The following is a 17,904-nucleotide window of genomic DNA, read 5'->3' on the forward strand; positions in this document are numbered from 1 at the left end:
GTTGTGAACACTGTGCTACTAAATGGAAAAAACAAACAAACAAACAATAACATTACCATTTGTTGCCACAAGGCAGCCAAGGGTGAGGATAACCTTTAGTTTGAGATCTTGATCAATCACATCAAGGGCAAGTAGCTGCAGCAAGAGTGGCACAACCTTCAGCTTAGATAAGGCTTGCAAATTACTGTCTGTAAATAACATATAACATAGTGTCTGTCACAATCCAAGTGTTGTTTTCCACGTACACAAAGGACTTTTTAATCACACTATTTTGTTACTTCAAGAACAGCATAATACATGTATACTCTAGAAAAAAAAGTACAGTAAATCATCAATTTTAAAATGTTGAAGACATGCAGCAACTATACTTTACATAGTTTGTATACTTTATCAGTTAACATGTATAATTAAGACCAGGAAATTTCAAGAAGCTACTAAGGATCAAATGTGACCCTGCACTACAAAACAAAGTCGCCAGACATGGATTTTTAGTTAAGGGCAGATTCTGAAAGATCAGACTTCAAGCTCTAAAATGATGTATAACTCAAATCAAATGGACTCCCCTAAATATCTTAATATTGGAAAGAAAGCACAAACTCCAGAAAAGTGTGAACTGAGAAAAGAGGCCCTGAAGCACAGGGTCTATTCAAGCATTTAATCTTCACCAAGACCTGCTTCCTGTGCAATGAATGGGACAAAAAAAGAAGAAAAAATGAACATGAAAACCATCGGTTTAACCACAATGTTTTATTAAACAGTCTGTCCATGATAAATGCCAACTTTCAAAGCAGTTGTATCATCCTTATTAAGTTATTTGAGTTGAAAGTGAAGAGTGGGTACAGGTTTTTTTTTTTTTTAAAGAAATGAAAGGGGGAGTCTAAAGACACACTTAATCACACTATTCTAAAAAAAATGTTCGAGATAAACTGTTAAAATCACACTTTCTTGTTCATTTTATGATACCAAATTTTAACATAATGTAGAAAATTTGATCTTTCAGAAAAAATAAAAAAGTCAAGATAGACCAAATTGACCCTTTGCACCTATTTTCAGTCCTCACACAAAATCAGTGCGTGCGACTTTTTGTACGTTTTGTGATGCACGGTCACAAATGTTGCCCAAATTTAAAATCATTCAAAAAAAAAAAAAAACACTCAGAAAAAATGTCACGGAAGTTAAAGAGTCAGAGCACAATGTCCGAATAGCAATGGCAAATTAGGTCCATTGAAATTACATCATATTACCATTATCTGCAGTGGTTGAGTTGAGCATGCAGATCAAACTTGATGCTGACTGGATACTCTCCTTTTTGAGATCTGCCTTCATTTCCGCGATGATGCTCGTAAGCTTGTTAACACTGACATCCAGGCCACCCAACATGTGGAAGCGGTCTTGATTTACAGCTTTTCATCCAATGCATAATAGGAGACAAACAACATATTTTCCTTACATTTAGACTTTTGCCTACATCCATCATGAATTGTTTGTGTTTTTAAAACATGCTTTAAATAGCAACTCTCTGTATCGCAAATGCACAGAAAACTTCTGCGCATGCAAAAAATCTCTGTCACATGCACTGTGGGATTCCTCGGTGCCACAAGGGAGCATAGCATTTAGCTTTTCAACGAGTATTACAACTTGCCCATAAGGACAAGGAAATTGTTATTTCCACTAGACAAGTCTAAAATTAATTCATATCATTCCCAATAGGCTTACCATTATTAGCTGTTAGGAGAGACATAAATGAGCACAGCAGCTGTAATACTGATGAATGCTGGGTGTGAGACAAGATGTATAACGCAGCTGGAATGGATGACGCACACTCGATCTGGTTTTCATCTGCAAATGCAAAAGCATTTTATATTGTTTTTTTTAAACCAGAGGCATTATATCAGGTAATACTCAAGTGTTATCAGGCACAATTCATTTTACTGTCTGATTAGATGTACATACAGCGTTCATATATTTTCAGCTGTTGCAACGTTATAGTGGTAGTGATAAGTAATTACACAAGGATGGACACATGGATAATTTAAACAAATATGTCCCCCCCCCCTTTCAATAGCCAGCAATTATGGAAATATTTTGAAACATGCTTACAATATTATGAATAAAAAATTGCACACCTTTTCATTCACGCACAACATCATTAAACATATTTTACATAAGCTGCAAAACTATACTATTCCCAACTGAACTCCGGCAAATCCACACACTGTCATAGTTATTTCAAGGAAAATATATTTATGTTACATTGCAAACAAGTATCTTATTCAACATAGGCCTAATACCCATTGCATGGAGGTGCTTTTCTATCTTCTTATCTATGCATTATTACTGCCTATTGAGGATTTGAGCTGAGTCATGACATCTACCTTATCAAAGTGATAAACATCTCCCTTTTTTACCATCAGAGACGAAACATCTGTCACTTTGCAAGCACTTTGGAGACTTCATATATCTGTACATCTGTTTTGATCAATGTATAGTTTATTGAGGCAACAAGGCAAATGCCGAAATGACGGTGTCTTGCCCACAAATGTACAACACATTTGTAAAAATCTAACTTTGATTGTTATAAAGTGGGATCAATGCAAAGTGTTAGTACAACAAGAGCTTTGTAAAGCAAGATATACAAAGAAAATGGCCCCCAAAAGAACATGGAACAATATATTTCAATAATTGTGAAAATGTCATATATGACAAAAATGGTGCACATACAATTTTACTGTTAGAAAGAACATGATCGGAAAAAAGAGAGAGAGAAAAGAATACTCTGTAAGGTATAAACACAGTCAAACGTAGTATTGGCCCCTGAAAGTTTGTTGAAGCCCTGTCTGTGACCTTTGACCTTGTGGTGATCTTCAACTCCCCAAGATAAATCTACCACCAAAGTATGGTCGCAAACAGTCCTTACTGAGCAAAACAAGTTATAAGCCATAATCGAAACGCGCCGTAAAAACTTAACATTGGCCCCTAAAAGTTTGTTGACCCCTGTTTGTGACCTTTGACCTTGTGGTGACCTTCAACTCCTCAAGGGAGACTTACCATTCAAGTTTGGTCACAAATGGACATAATCAAAAGTTATGAGCCATAATCGAATTCAAATGTGCCGTAAAAACTTAACATTGGCCCCTAAAAGTTTGTTGACCCTGTTTGTGACCTTTGACCTTGTGGTGACCTTCAACTCCTCAAAGGACACCTACCATCCAAGTTTGGTCACAAACAGACATACCAATCAAAAGTTATGAGCCATAATCGAAATGTGCCATAAAAATTGGCCCCTTACAGTTCATTGACCCCTGCCCATGACCTTTGACATTAAGGTGACCTTCCTGTTTTGTAACATGTGTAACTTTGCATAAAAACTCTTCACTCCAAATCTGATTGACATTGAAACACTCAGTACAAAGTAATTTAAGTTTTTGTAGCGTTATGGACAGACAACGGACGGACGACGGACAGATGACGGACGGACACGGGACAGACAGACACCACAGGCGATCCCTTAGTCTCCCCTCACCTCCGGTTGGCTCAACAAAAACGACAAAAATGTGCACAGGAACATTTAGGACCAATGAAGTAGGTGTGCTTTTGAACATTAGGTATTGTTCATATGCAATTTTTTTTTTTTTTGCAATTATTTTGCTGGTAAGATGGTAGGACTACTCGTCCAGCTTGACCTGTAGAGAGCTTGTCATGTATCACAAATGTATAGTGTATTAATGATGCTAATGAAGAGGCTTTCTTTGAACATCTTGCTTCTCACCATTCTGTGGATTGTTCACACAGCCACACAGTGTGCTTGCAACATCCTTCCACAGCTCTAAAGAATCATCATCTCCATCACACTTTGATGGTTTGTTGAATGGTAGTTGCAAACCTGGAAAATTCCTGTAACCAATGGTGATAAAAATATTATCAATCCTATCATATCCCTATTGGGTGCAATCAATCTTTTATCAAATACTACAATGCCACCACAAACCCTGAAGGGTGGATTCCTATAAAGAGAGGATCGTCTACTTGCTGATAAAAACAGACTATACAATGAAGCAGTAGCTTTTTTGAGAGGATATTACAGCTAGGATCTGCATGGACACATACAAGTGTACATAGGCCCTAATGTCATACAGAGTAGTTGTGAGTGTAACAATGCTATCATTCCTTTTCAAAACTACTTGTGCATGAACAAATATGTTCTTGATAACATTTTTATTCTTCCTTGTCTTTCTAAAGTCATAGAAAGACTTGTTTATAACAGACTGTGTGATTTTTTGTTACAAAATGATATACTGAACCAAGACTTATATGGTTTCAGGAAATTTCACTCTACTGATATGGCACTAGCCCAGTTGTATGACAGAGTGTCGACTGCCTTAATTAGCAGAACAAAAACATGCCATTGGTGTGTTCATGGACCTAAGCAAGGCATTCGACACTCTTGACCACACTATCATTTTACGCAAATTACATTGTTATGGAGTTCGTGGCATTCCACTGGAATGGTTTGAAGATTATTTATCAAATAGACAGCAATACGTAGCGGTAAACTCTGAAGTTTTACCCATACATTGTGGCGTCCCACAAGGATCCATATTGGGACCACTACTATTTCTAGTGTATATAAATGATATTACAAATTACTCTAAGTTACTGCAATATATTCTGTTCGCCGATGACACCAATGTATTTTGTTCCAATTCTGATTTTCCGTCGCTTTTAAGAACTCTTAATACTGAATTGCCGAAATTATCTACATGGTTTAAGAGCAATAGATTATCACTCAACTTAAAAAAGACAAATTTTATTCATTTTCATAATAAAAAGCATAAGAATGAAATGCGCCATTTGAATATAATGGTGGATGGTATATTATTGGAGCAAAAAGAAAGTGTCAAATTTCTTGGAATATATATCAGTGAAAATATGAAATTGAATGCTCATGTGCAATACATCTCAGATAAAGTGTCTCGTAACGTTGGTTTACTCTGTAAGCTTAAGTATTATGTCCCAAAGAATATTTCATTTACGCTTTATAATTCGTTGATATTGTCGAACATTTCATATTGTAACATTGTTTGGGCAACTGCGAAAAGTCACATTGACAGTATATTGCTTCTACAAAAGAAAGCTATACGTATAAATGTACCAATTCAGGTCATCGAGAACATTCAGATCCTTTGTTCATAGAATTAAAAACACTAAAGGTAAATGATATTAATTTTTTGCAAAATTCACTTTTCATGTTTCATTTGTATAACGGTCAGTTGCCATCTTCTTTCTTCTCATTATTTCAGTTAAACAAGGATATACATTCTTATCCCACAAGGCAATCTGATAAATGTCATCTACAAAATCCTAAAACGGTGATGGCTCTGAAATCTATCAGACGCACTGGACCTGATATTTGGAACTCTCTTCCTTCAGAAATTCGAATTTTAAAGTCTATGTATTCTTTCAAGAAAGCTGTAAAGACAATGGTGCTCTCTGGATATCAGTGATCTTATAATGTCATTGCAATTGTATTGTATATGAAATTCCCTCGTGGAATTATCGCCATTCAGAATTTATTGCATAATATTATGTAACCGATCATGACCTGTAACTGTTCACCTGTACCTCGGTGAGAAAATACTTTGCCATGCTTTACTATTCAGTGATCCAGGTGATCTAACTTTGTGTATTAGCAAAAGCAGACAGACCTCTCCTCTCTCCTTTCTCCTATCCTATCTCTATGCAAGTCATCCCTCCCCTTATTTTCCTATATGTTATGTATTATGTACGAGGGCTGCATGCAAATCAAGCAATGCTTAAGCTGTAGCCCTTCTGCGTTTCTCATTGCATCACTGATTATGTTCTGTTGTACATTGTAAAGGCAATGAAGAAACTGTTTATTGCTGTACATTCTAAAGGTAATGAAGAAACTTACCTTGTTAGCAATTAATGTTTATGTATATCCATTTATATGTATGGTACCATCAATGTATATGATATATGTGTATGTATCTGCATGAGCAATGATATAATGCAGGAACCAATAAAATCAAATAAAATAAAATAAAATCAAATCAAATCAAATCAAATAACGATGAAACTTCATTACACCAACATGACTTTCAAGGTAAGGATCTATCAAATGACTCATGAAATCTCCTCTTATTAGGCCCCCTAGGGCCATGCTACAGCCATTTGAGCATCTTTTTTTCCCACTGGAGACAGTCTGTCACTGTGTTCTTTACTGCACTTACAGCAATTTTCATACTGAAAATCACCCTCTCTCTTTTTTTTTATTTCTTATTTGAAGTTACAAAAACAGGAGGTCATCTACAAAAGCAATGAGTCGTTAGTTAGCTGTTTCCCTATAAACTGACTGTATTGATGACATTAGCTTTTTTTAGTATGCTCCAACTTGCTAAACTGAGATTGCCAAATTCCAATCATTTAAGTGAACGGTAAAACATACATACAATAGCATACAAAGTAATCAAAATTGATAAAAGATGCTGATTGTAATCCTATTGTACTCAGGTAAATTTAGAATAGAACACATAACAATATCCCCCCCCCCAAAAAAAAAAAAAAAAAAAGTAATATAAATATTCGGTAAAATCTTAATTTTGAGGATTTTTGCAATTCTGCCATTATAATCAAAGCATGTAATTCATACAGGGTGGAAATGAGTTACACACTGGGTTTGAATGGTTGTGATTTCAGACCCTGCGTCATAAAACCAAGAAAATGTCGCCCCACATGGACTTTTAGTTAAGAGCAATTTCTGAAAGAAAAGCTTTCAAATGATGCAGAACTGAATTCAAATGGACTCTCATAATCTATAAAAGTCTACTAAGAAAAGAGGTTTTCAAGTACAGTCCCTGGTCTATTTAAGCGCTTATCTTATTGAGCTGTGCTTTGTGCAGTGATTGGGACAAAAAACAGGATGCAACACTTCGTAGCAAAGACAATGGGCCGTATGCATAAAACCTAGCAATTCCTTGTGCTAGCCTTTTGCTACCTTGAATCCGTATGCATAAAAACAGGCAATTGCTTCTGATTTTCCAAGCATTTGCTTAAAAACGTATGCACATAACGGACTTTTTGCTTGGCCAAAGTTGTGCAGGAGTGGTATATCTACAGAAATTTCTCCAAAGATGTTAAGAAACTTTGTCGTTTTAACATGGGGAATATGTCTGGTGTTCAGAATACGAAATGTGATGAGAACCGGGTAGGATGTCTGATATATGAGCCTGTATCTAGGATGTCTGATATCTGTGGAGAGCAAGGAGACCTCTCTCCATGTGCGATCTGGCAGATCTGGGCTGCAATAAAAAGCAGTTGGGGAAGTGATAACAATCAGCCAGAATATGTGTGTGTGCGTCTGTGTGTGCATTTATGAGTGTCATTTTATAGCTCTTCTGCTATGTCAGGAAATGTTTCTGCACACAAGCGCCCTTTCAAATACATTCTTTCAAACCTTTTTAATTGTGATAGCACGTACAGGTGCGACGTCCCTTGTGTTGAAATTGCAAGTAATTGATTGTGCAGGGGAAGCAAAAGGTTTCAGTACAATTAGCAAAAGATTATGCGTGTAATGGATCTTAGCAATTTCTTGAGCTTGATCTTAGCTTGACAAGCTTGTGCGTGTGCTTGAAGCAATTGCTAACTTTTATGCATAGGTCCTATGGCCCAATGAAGGGATTTAAGCTAAAATTGATCATGGACTATTAAACATACTGTAAAAGAAGACATTTTCGAGGCATGAAATTTTCGCAAGTTGCCTCTAACATTCAATCCATATAGTGTAGACAAGAACTTTTGTGTGCATTTTAATTTTGCGAATCTTGCCTCTCACGAAATTCGCGAAATTAAAATGCATGCGAACATTCCTCCTTTTATGGCATTCTATCCAGGAGGAATACCAAGTTTCAAAGCAGCATCATCATTTTTTCAAAAATTGCTGGAGTTGAAAGTGAAGTGTAAAGGCTTTTTAAGAAATGAAAGGGGGATTCTGAGACACATCTAATCACACTATTTAAAAAAATAGAAATGTCGCTATGGCGACTGATGCCTCCGCCATATAAATGCATGATTCTCCCAATAGGTGTATAGTACAATGTCTTCACAATGTGTGATGAAAGTTTCACATAAATGGCATAATATTGAAATGACAGGTTTGTCAGAAATATCTTGAATGTTCACTTTCCTTGAACTGGGTTTGCTACAATTGTCTAAGAGTGCAGGTACACATATTTGGGGAATTGAGGATTTTTACTTGACTTCTGACCAACCCTTTTATAAGTTTATGCATTGAGTAATTCTCAAGGTATGAAAAAAGAGTGTAATTACAGTACAAAAAATATATATATATGTATTTTTTTGCATTTAAACCTGGCCTTTGACCCTTAACCTTTGACCTTCTGGCTGGAAATTTCCCAGAGAATCTCCATTAGGTAATACATGTATATATATTAAGTTTTAAAACTAATAATGCAAGAATTGCATGTACTAGTATGTGTGAGGGAAATAGTAAAATTTTGAGGAGTTGACCTTGACCTTTGACCCCCCTGACTATTGACCCATGACCCCTAAGTTCCCTAGATAATCCCTGCCAGTCAGTACATGCGTATGTACCAAGTTCCATGAAAATACATTGAACCATTTGTGAGAAAAGTGAAATTGTAACATTTCCACCTAACCTTTGACCTATTGACCTTTGACCTTATGACATGAAACTCTGTCTGGAGAATCTCTACGCAGTAGTTCATGTCTACACTAAGTTTCAAGAAAATACCTTCGGGCATTGCATAGATATTGGGGAAATAGCAACATTTTTAGCATTTGACCTTGACCTTTTGACCTCTTGCCAATGTCACTAAAATCTACTCAACTAATTGCCCCATCATACATCATCCTTGGACCAAGTTTGGTGAAAGCTGCTTCATCCAGTTTTGAGTTATCACGTAAACAGATGAATTTTAGGATTTGACCTTGATCTTTGACCTCTGTCCGATTTCACTAAAAGACTAATCAAGAAATTGTCCCATCATACATCATCCTCGGACAAAGTTTGGTGAAATTTGCTTGATCCAGTCTTGAGTTATCGCGTAAACAAATACAATTTCATGATTTGACCTTGACCTATGACCATTGGCCTTTGGCCGATTTCACCCAAAATCTAATCAAGTTATTGCCCCATCATACTTTATACTTGGACCAAGTTTGGTAAAATTCCAGTCAATATTACTCAAGTTATTGCATAAACGAATGCGGCCGGACGTACGGACGACGGACAACCCGAAAATATAATGCCTCCGGCTGGAGGCATAAAAAGTGTTCTACAAAAACTTCTCAAAGCACAATTTCCCATTTGTTTTATGATCACAAACCTTAAAATTACATGGAATTGTATTTTCAGAAAATATGGAAAGCTTAAGATTGACTAGGTTGACTCGATTCACCTATTTTGAGTCTTCACACGAAATCAGTGCATGCGACTTTCTGCTGCATGGTCACATTTACTGTTCAACTGTCAGATTTTTATCAACACCTTTATTTCACAGATTTTTACCATACAACTAACTTTAGGGCTAATTTCTTTTTGAGTCTCTACATGCCAGGGCACTAAGCTTTTTAAAGGGATTGTACAGTTTTGGTTAAGACCTGACTACATATTTCTAACATTTTTTTGGTGAGATATTGAGAAATCTCTTGTGAAATCTGAAAGAACATGTCATTCTAAGAGGAATTCAAAGTTTGTATCAATTGATAAAAATGTTTCTGAATTTAAAAACATGAGATGTGGAGTGCCCCAGGGATCGATCCTCGGGCCTATCTTATTTCTTTTGTATATAAATGATTTGCCAAATGTTTCTAATATTTTACGATGTATTTCATTTGCCGATGACACAAGCATATTTTTGTCTCATGATGATATGGATTCTTTACAAGACGTTTTTAAGAAGGAATTGTAATATCCACAAGTTGGCTACGAATTAATAAATTATTAATTAATGTATCAAAAACTAATTTTATGATATTTACAAAGAAAAATTGTAGCATTGACACTGTATCTATTAACATGTGTGGTTCTCAAATCATGCAGGCTTCTTCAATGAAATTTCGGAGTTTTTGTAGACAATAAGTTGAATTGGTCTAGTCATATCAATTATGTTTGTAATAAATTATCAAAAAAATATTGGTGTAATGTATAAACTTAGTTTTCTCCCAAAGTCTGTTTTGAATATAATTTTACCTTATTTGTATTATGGAATAACTGTTTGGGGTAATGCTCATGAATGTCATATTCAAAGACTTTAGGTGCTTCAAAAACGTGCAATAAGAATTATTTCCCATGCCTCTTATCTTGCCCATACCCCACCACTTTTTTTATCCCTGAAAATATTGTAATTGAATGATATGTATAAATATCCAGTGGGGATTTTTATGTATCTATGTAAGAATCTTTTATTACCAAAAACTCTCTTGGATTTTTTCACATACAATAATCAAATTCATAATTACAATACGCGAACCGCGAGTGATTTTCACCTACCTTTATCTCATACATCTTTTTATCAACGATCTCTTCTTTACAGTGGTCCTATTCTGTGGAATTCTCTCCCCTTTGTAATACGCAATGCTAACTCTTTGAATATATTTGAATCTGGTTATAAAAAATTCTCCTTGATGATTACAACCAAACTCATTTAAGTAAAGAGCATCAGTTTTTATCCTTTATGTTATGAGACATCAGGTATTTTGTTATTTGTCATTGTATGTTGATTGTCATGTCTTGGTCTTGTCCTGTTCTTATGTTTTACTTGATTCGAACACATTGGTAACAGAAATTTAACGAATGTTTTTAGGTCAGCCGAAATAAGGGACATTTCCTTTATGGCTGCTGCCTACCATAGCATTTCTTTTTTACACTGTTTAACTGATATGTTTGTAATTGTTTTCTAATGTTGTTGTACGTGTTTGTTTGTTTTTCAATATCTTCTTTGCTTTGGTGAAATAAAGAAACTTGAAACCTTTCATTTATTTGAGGAAAATTGGTTTTGAAATGGCCAAGATATCCACAACAGAGGGATCCTGATAAAAGGTGGGACCTGCCTTTTATCACCTAATTGCTTTATGTTTCACTTTCTTTTTGGATGTCTCAGCCATTCTAAAACCGATTTTCATCAAATAAACTGTGAATTTCTCGTACAATAGTTAGTATGCTCTGTACTATTTCATAAGTGGTTTCTTGGTATCTCACAAAAAGTTAAAAGCCCAATAATCATCTCCACCAATATACCATCCCTTTGACTTGCTATTGAAGCTTTTTTCATCAGCATTCACTGAGCCTTTCCAACTTGACCTTATGGATAATCTAGCCAACTCCAGTGTACCAATAATGTCTCTGTCAAACAGATAGTCATGGCAACACACTGTACATCCATACATTGTAGGAATAATGTGGATTAGGTAATCTCTATTCATTGATTCATCGACATTTACTTTCCAGACATTTGTGCCAACTGGCAAGTATAGTCCTGCAGCATATGTGCCAATCCGTGAACAAAGCATAGTAATTAATAAATCGTCCACACTAACCTGAAGAGCTGTAGAAGAGAGTCCAGGCAGTGAGTGGTTCTTACGAAGGCTTGTCCTTTGCCTTTGGGTTTCAGTGGAAAAATAGAAACGTGATACCATATTAGTATAGATGTCATATCAAGAATGGAGTGCTACCCTGTGACAAACATTACATGAAACAGAAATTCAGCGGTGCAAATATGTGCTTACCATTGTTGGTGACAAGACACATGAGAAGAAAGATTGATGATCTCCTTAGTTTGACAGTTGCCTTCACACTGCTAAGCTGGCAGTAGAGGAATTTGAACATTGCCTCCGAGCAAAGTCTCGACTGAGAGAAAACTGCATGAAAGTACACAGAAAATGGACATGACTAAAACAAAACAGAGAAGTACTACATAAAATTGAAATATATATTTTGTAGTTTGCAATTTTTAGTTGGAAAATAAGTAGGCCCTATTTTACTTAAAGTTAAATGGGTCATTGATTCACACTACTGCAGGAACTAGACAAAAACATAAATAGTACCTTCCTTCCTTCCTCTTTACATAAAATGACAAAACGCATTTTGTTTTTCTGTTTGTTGGAAAGATTACATACAATGTTTGTAAAACCTTTGTAGACGACTTTAAATGGTAGCAAACTTATAGCCTGAGTACAGTAAAACCAGATACATATAAATTTTTGCGAATTGGAGGCGATGGCCTCTTTGGCATGAAATTTTCATATATTGCCACTGGCATTCAATATGTAACGAGTAGACGGAAGTTTTGTGTGCATTTAACTTTCGTGAATCCAGGCTCCTCAGGAAATTTGTGAAAATGCCATTTATGCAGAAATGTCTGGTTTTATAGTATGTCAAGTTGTCATTGTGATGATTTCAATTTTTACTGTCATTTGATACTGTGTTACATTGACATAATACTCTGGTAGAAGTACATGGATGTTGAAGAGAATAAAGCATTTTTAGCAAATTCTTAAGTTTTTTGCCGAGAAGCCCATTGAATAGTAAAGCTGGAATATGTCATGTCATAGAGCCATCTTTGCTTTGGTGGAAACTGATAAATAAGGAGAAACATATTGAAAACTTTCGGTCATCTGCGAAACCGCGCTTCCACGCAAACGCTACAACACGTAAAACGGGTCAAAAATCGATGCATCTTTCCACAAAATCTGCCATAACTTTAAACTATCAAAGTAGCAAACTTGGGGCGCCCGGATTCTGAAAGTGGACACTTCAGGGATTATTTATGTGTATATATCATCACTGTAATATTTGTAGCAGTGACGCACTTTTGATCACAAAAGTACCTTTTGAGTAGATTTGTCTATGGTGAACAGTCCAAATTTGACGAATTTGAGCATATTTTGCCATCTTGCAATTCTTCCACACGAGATATCTCGGGAACGGAAGGTCGCACGAACTTGGGGTGGACGGTTTCAGAAAGTAGAGATTCTGCCCATTTTTGTGATATAAGAATCTTGTTCATTGGTTGAGCAGTCCTGATGCACTTTTGCAGTAAAGTTAGACTACGCAGTCACAATTGCTGTCATAGGGAACGTGTACAATCTATACAGAACTATCACGTGACGAGACTACCAACGAAAATTTGAGCCGTTGACCTTCACTGTGTGCCGTCGTCAGCAGTGCGAATTCCTGTGATTTCAAGCTTTTATTTCGCGCCAAATATCATTTTCAATCTAATATCCAGGGGTGGTATTCTGAGGTCGTAATTAAGTCTGTAATTAACTTCGTGGTTAAGTCGTGAAGTTAATAGGCCCTTAATCATGGGCAAAATCGGTATTCTGAGGACGTAATTAAGGTATGATTAAGTCCCCTGTAATTATCTTAGGTCCCTCCCATCTAATTGTTATTCCATCCAATCAGACGCGTTGTTAGAAGCCAAAATGATGATTACACGCGCAAATATGCCCTCAACGCGCTCCTGCACGTCCCCTGTAATTACAACCCAAGAGCTCCGTGCGCACACTCCGGTATTTGATTACAACCCCTCACCTACGCACGCGAAGATCTCAACCTCTTTGCTCACATAAAATGACAAAATTCCTCGAAGATCGGCTATATTTCTTTTTTTCACTGAATTCTACGGATACCATGATAACAAGATTCAACCGCTCCTCGGTTACCGAAGACGGTAAGCATCGTTGTGGCAGAGAAAACACGATGTAATGCGTGATATCGGAGTAGTTAATGACACTCTTTAGTATCATTAAGTTTTCCATTAACTTTCATACAATTACACCCTCAGAATACCGATTCGTAATTAACTCTGTGATTAAGTCCTCTCAGAGGTGCACGCGCATTGATACACGCAAACGCGTAGGTCCTTCCCGCCAAAACGCTTGTTGCTATGGTAGTTAATATGCCCCCTACTTAATCATGCTCTCAGAATACCAATTCGGTAATTAAGTGCTAATTAGACACTTAATTAGCTCTCAGAATACGGCCCCAGATACTTTTGTATGTGAGACATTATCTAGATACGTATAGCAGCCTTATGAACAACATAATTGTTAAGTTTAGGAGCAGAAACAACCAAATATATTCCACATTCCGTCTCATTTTTCGATAATGGCTCTAGTTGGACTGGTGCATTTCCTTTGGAGGTGGTAATAATGTAAGTAGTTGCAACGGTCGCTCGCGCTTGACACCTGCTGTCTGCAATCGGGCGTTTGTATACACATGTTGTACACAGGTAATCAACTGAAATAATGTTGCAAAGGAATGATATGGTCCTAGACTATATCTCAACTGTAGATTTAACCCGATTTCTGTTGCCTACACACACAACACACTACGTGGGAAATTATGTGAACATGATGTCCCTCCACGCACGGTGCTGACACCCCCATTGTAACGTGTCGACTAGCCACGCGCCCCACACGCACTCACTTTCGCCAGCGTCTGCTTCCTTAGAGTTTCTGCGTGAATTAGGGCAAGAGTTTTCAATATGGACATGATCTTGAACTACATCCATTACCATTTCTTTCAATAGCACATCCCAGTGTATACAAAGTGGCAACTTTGATATCATTGTCCTCTGCCGCACTCAGGATATTTACGATGTAAGTCAGTCCACCACATGTTCGGAGAAAATCCTGGGCCTCACCTTTAGGAGAATCAGATAAACAGTAAACTTTATGCATGACATAGAAATCCATTCCACAAGTTCAATTCAAATAATTATAATACGGAAATTATTTTACATATCATTTGTACAACTGTTATGTTTGAATCTGTTAATATAACAAAAGGACTAGGAAATATTGCAAGACCATAGTGACCCTGCATCACATATGCAGTCAAAAATATTTAGTTAAACTAGCTGAACCATTATGAAATTGGTACTTATTTAGAGAAGAAGCTACTATTGAATTTTATGGTATTAAATTTTCAGAGCTACACTGTAAGTGCATGTCAAGTTCTGTGGTATAATAGATCCATTCGTTCGAAATCTAAACCTTTCTTTTTATATCCATCTTGGAACAGTAAAAATATAATCATTTTATCTGATTTATTCAATCCACCCCTTTCTGGCCATAAACTTTTTGATGAACTTATATTGGATTTTGGTATCCCTGTTACAGACAGGAGGAAATATTATTTTTTGATTAAGAATATACCAGAAGAATGGATGAAGAATTTCGACCCTGATATAGTGGGAGTTCATGAAACAATTGTTCATAAACTAGTGAACACTAAAAAAGTCTGCAAAAGTACGTACAACTTATTACTCGGTTCCCACAACCAGAACAAAAGATATGCCTTTTGAAGTGAAAATTTTCCTGTACCAGTAGCTACTGATTGGGAAAAGGTACACAATACTAATTTTTTTTTTTGTACTACTGATACCAAACTAAGGTCTTTTTATTTCAAGATTTTTCACAAAGCTATTGCATTGAATGATTTTCTATTTAAGATTAAAAGAAGGAATCTCCTAACTGCTCCCTATGTGATAAAAGGGAGGAAACAATGGTTCATCTATTTCGTGAATGTGAAAAGTTTCCCCAATTTGGCAGGACCTCCTTGCCATAATTTCAAGGTATAACAGTTCTATCATTAATGTAACCAATTTTGAAAAACTTTTAGGATTTTGTAAAGATAAATTTGTCTCATATTTATTTCTGTTAATGAAATATCATATCTACAGTTGCAAGTTTGGTAATAGTCTCCCCAATACTGTAGCATTCAAGTCTTTTGTTAAAAAACAGAAGGAAATTGAATATTATATAGCAAAAAAAGAAAAATAAACTAACTTCCCATTTCAAGAAATGGCATTTTGAGATTTAACTCCTCATGCAATCCTCAGGCCATTGTAATGGACCACGTACAAAGAAAGCTTATTGGTGCCATATTTTGTTTTTCTGTATTACATACACATTTGTAGGCGCATGTAGTGAATGTACAATGTGTATACATTTTACTAGTAACACTGCCATCTGTTGTCGATTCTGGCTCTTATGGGGCGAATTCTGAGATGGTAGCCTTCTTTGGCATTGACATGACCTGACCTCCCATGAACTGATAATGATTGATTTTAAACTTTACCTGCGGGTGTAGGGTTTGCAGGACATCTTTAATACGGAGTAGCTGGATTGGGCCAGGTCGGGTGGCGGGGTGATTTACATCTACATTTACATTTACAGGGTATGTGTGTTGGGTGTGAGTTTATGTGTTGGGATGAGGATGTTTGGGGTGTGTGTGTGTGGGGGGGGGGGGAGGTGTAGTTGGTGTGGAAGTTCAAGTTATGTTTGGGTAATGTGGATCTCCGCGTCCCCTGGTTTTGCTTGTTCCAGTCACTGCAATGCACACACTTTTTTTCAGTTGCAGGGGAGGATGAAATTGTTAATTAGTCACTCATTAGTTTGTTTCTTTGTTTGTTTTATTCTCCTTTCCCATCTCGGAATTTCGCCCTTGAACAAGATGCGATTTGTATATTGTAACTTGATGTTCTGCCTTTTTTCCCCTTTTTTTCTTTTTTTTTTACAATTACTCTACATTGTTCAGTGATTGTGTTATCTTAATCATGTTAATTACATATTAAAAAATAGTTAAGGGCAGATTCTGAAAGAGCAGATTCTATGCTTTAAAATGGTGCATCATGTATAAACTCAACTATAGAGCACAGCTCGCACAGGAGACCCGTTCGAGCACATGTACCCCCCGAACCCGTCTCCCATACCCCATCTGGATTACTTTTTAGGTCAGAATGTTGTATAATATGGCAACTGTCGCAGGATACAATAAAATCCAACGAGAAATTAGGCTAGTATATAGCACATACAAGGAATATGACATATCATCCTATAAAAGTTTGAACAATGAGAGCGCTGTCAATGAAAACTTTTGTTACCTACATAACCCCCCAAAAACCTCCATAGCAACTTCGAATAAAATGGGACAAGAAATGTGGCTTATAGAGCATATACAAGAAATGTGACATGGCCTCGCAAGTCGGAACACTGAGGGCGCCGTCACCACAAACTGTTGTGTCTTTCATGTAGAATGACCACCAATACACCTCCTTAGCAAGTCTGAATAAAATCCGTTGAGTAACAATCAATTTATTGCATAAATAAGCACTTTTGCAAATTTGACATGAGCAGGGTGACTTTTGACCCTAGTAAGGTGGAACAGTGAGGGCAGCATTATCAATAGGTATAGGTGTACAGATTTGACTGTGATACATTTGCATGCAAATGTATGCATACCAAATTTGACCAAAAAAATCGGTCAAGAAACAAGGTCAGCGTCGCATACACAAGCAGATCGACCCTGTTAAATTTACCTTTTCATGTATAAAGACGGAACAAGCAAGGGCGCCACCACCAAAAACAATAGGCATCTTTATTTCACTATACTGCACCTTTCTGCCAAATTTGAAGAAAATCTGATTAGAAATGTGGCTCATAGAGCGCACACAAGAAATGTGCAATGGCATCCGAGTCGGAATACTGAGGGCGCCGTCACCACAAACTGTCGTGACCTTCATGTAGAATGACCACCCATACACCTCCTTAGCAAGTCTGAATAAAATCTGTTGAGTAACAATCAAGTTATTGAATAAATAAGCACTTTTGCAAATTTTGACATGATCAGGGTGACCTTTGACCCTGTAAAAGGTGGAACAGTGAGGGCAGCATTATCAATAGGCATAGGTGTATAGATTTGACTATGATACATTTACATACCAAATTTGAAAAAAATCGGTCAAGAAACAAGGTCAGCGTCGCACACACAAGCAGACCCTGTTAAATTTACTTTTTCATACAAAGACAGAACAAGCAAGGGCGCCATCACCAAAA

General features: G+C 36.6%; 1 protein-coding gene across 1 annotated transcript in view; it reads right to left on the minus strand.

Annotated features, from left to right (window-relative positions):
• Positions 1–17,904, minus strand: part of LOC139729256 (uncharacterized) — a 44,295-nt gene that overhangs the window by 17,505 nt on the left and 8,886 nt on the right. Inside the window, exons 2-8 of the mRNA XM_071640186.1 lie at positions 14,580–14,708; positions 11,788–11,919; positions 11,599–11,659; positions 3,770–3,894; positions 1,717–1,839; positions 1,245–1,403; positions 57–188 (exon numbers count right to left, since the gene is read on the minus strand). Of these exons, the coding sequence (XP_071496287.1) occupies positions 57–188; positions 1,245–1,403; positions 1,717–1,839; positions 3,770–3,894; positions 11,599–11,659; positions 11,788–11,919; positions 14,580–14,708 (861 nt within the window). The remainder of the gene's footprint in view (positions 1–56; positions 189–1,244; positions 1,404–1,716; positions 1,840–3,769; positions 3,895–11,598; positions 11,660–11,787; positions 11,920–14,579; positions 14,709–17,904) is intronic.

This window comes from Diadema antillarum, unplaced genomic scaffold (assembly GCF_040938485.1).
Source record: "Diadema antillarum isolate AM-2024a unplaced genomic scaffold, OU_Dant_1.0 seq00000230_RagTag, whole genome shotgun sequence".
Lineage (NCBI taxonomy): Eukaryota > Metazoa > Echinodermata > Echinoidea > Diadematoida > Diadematidae > Diadema > Diadema antillarum.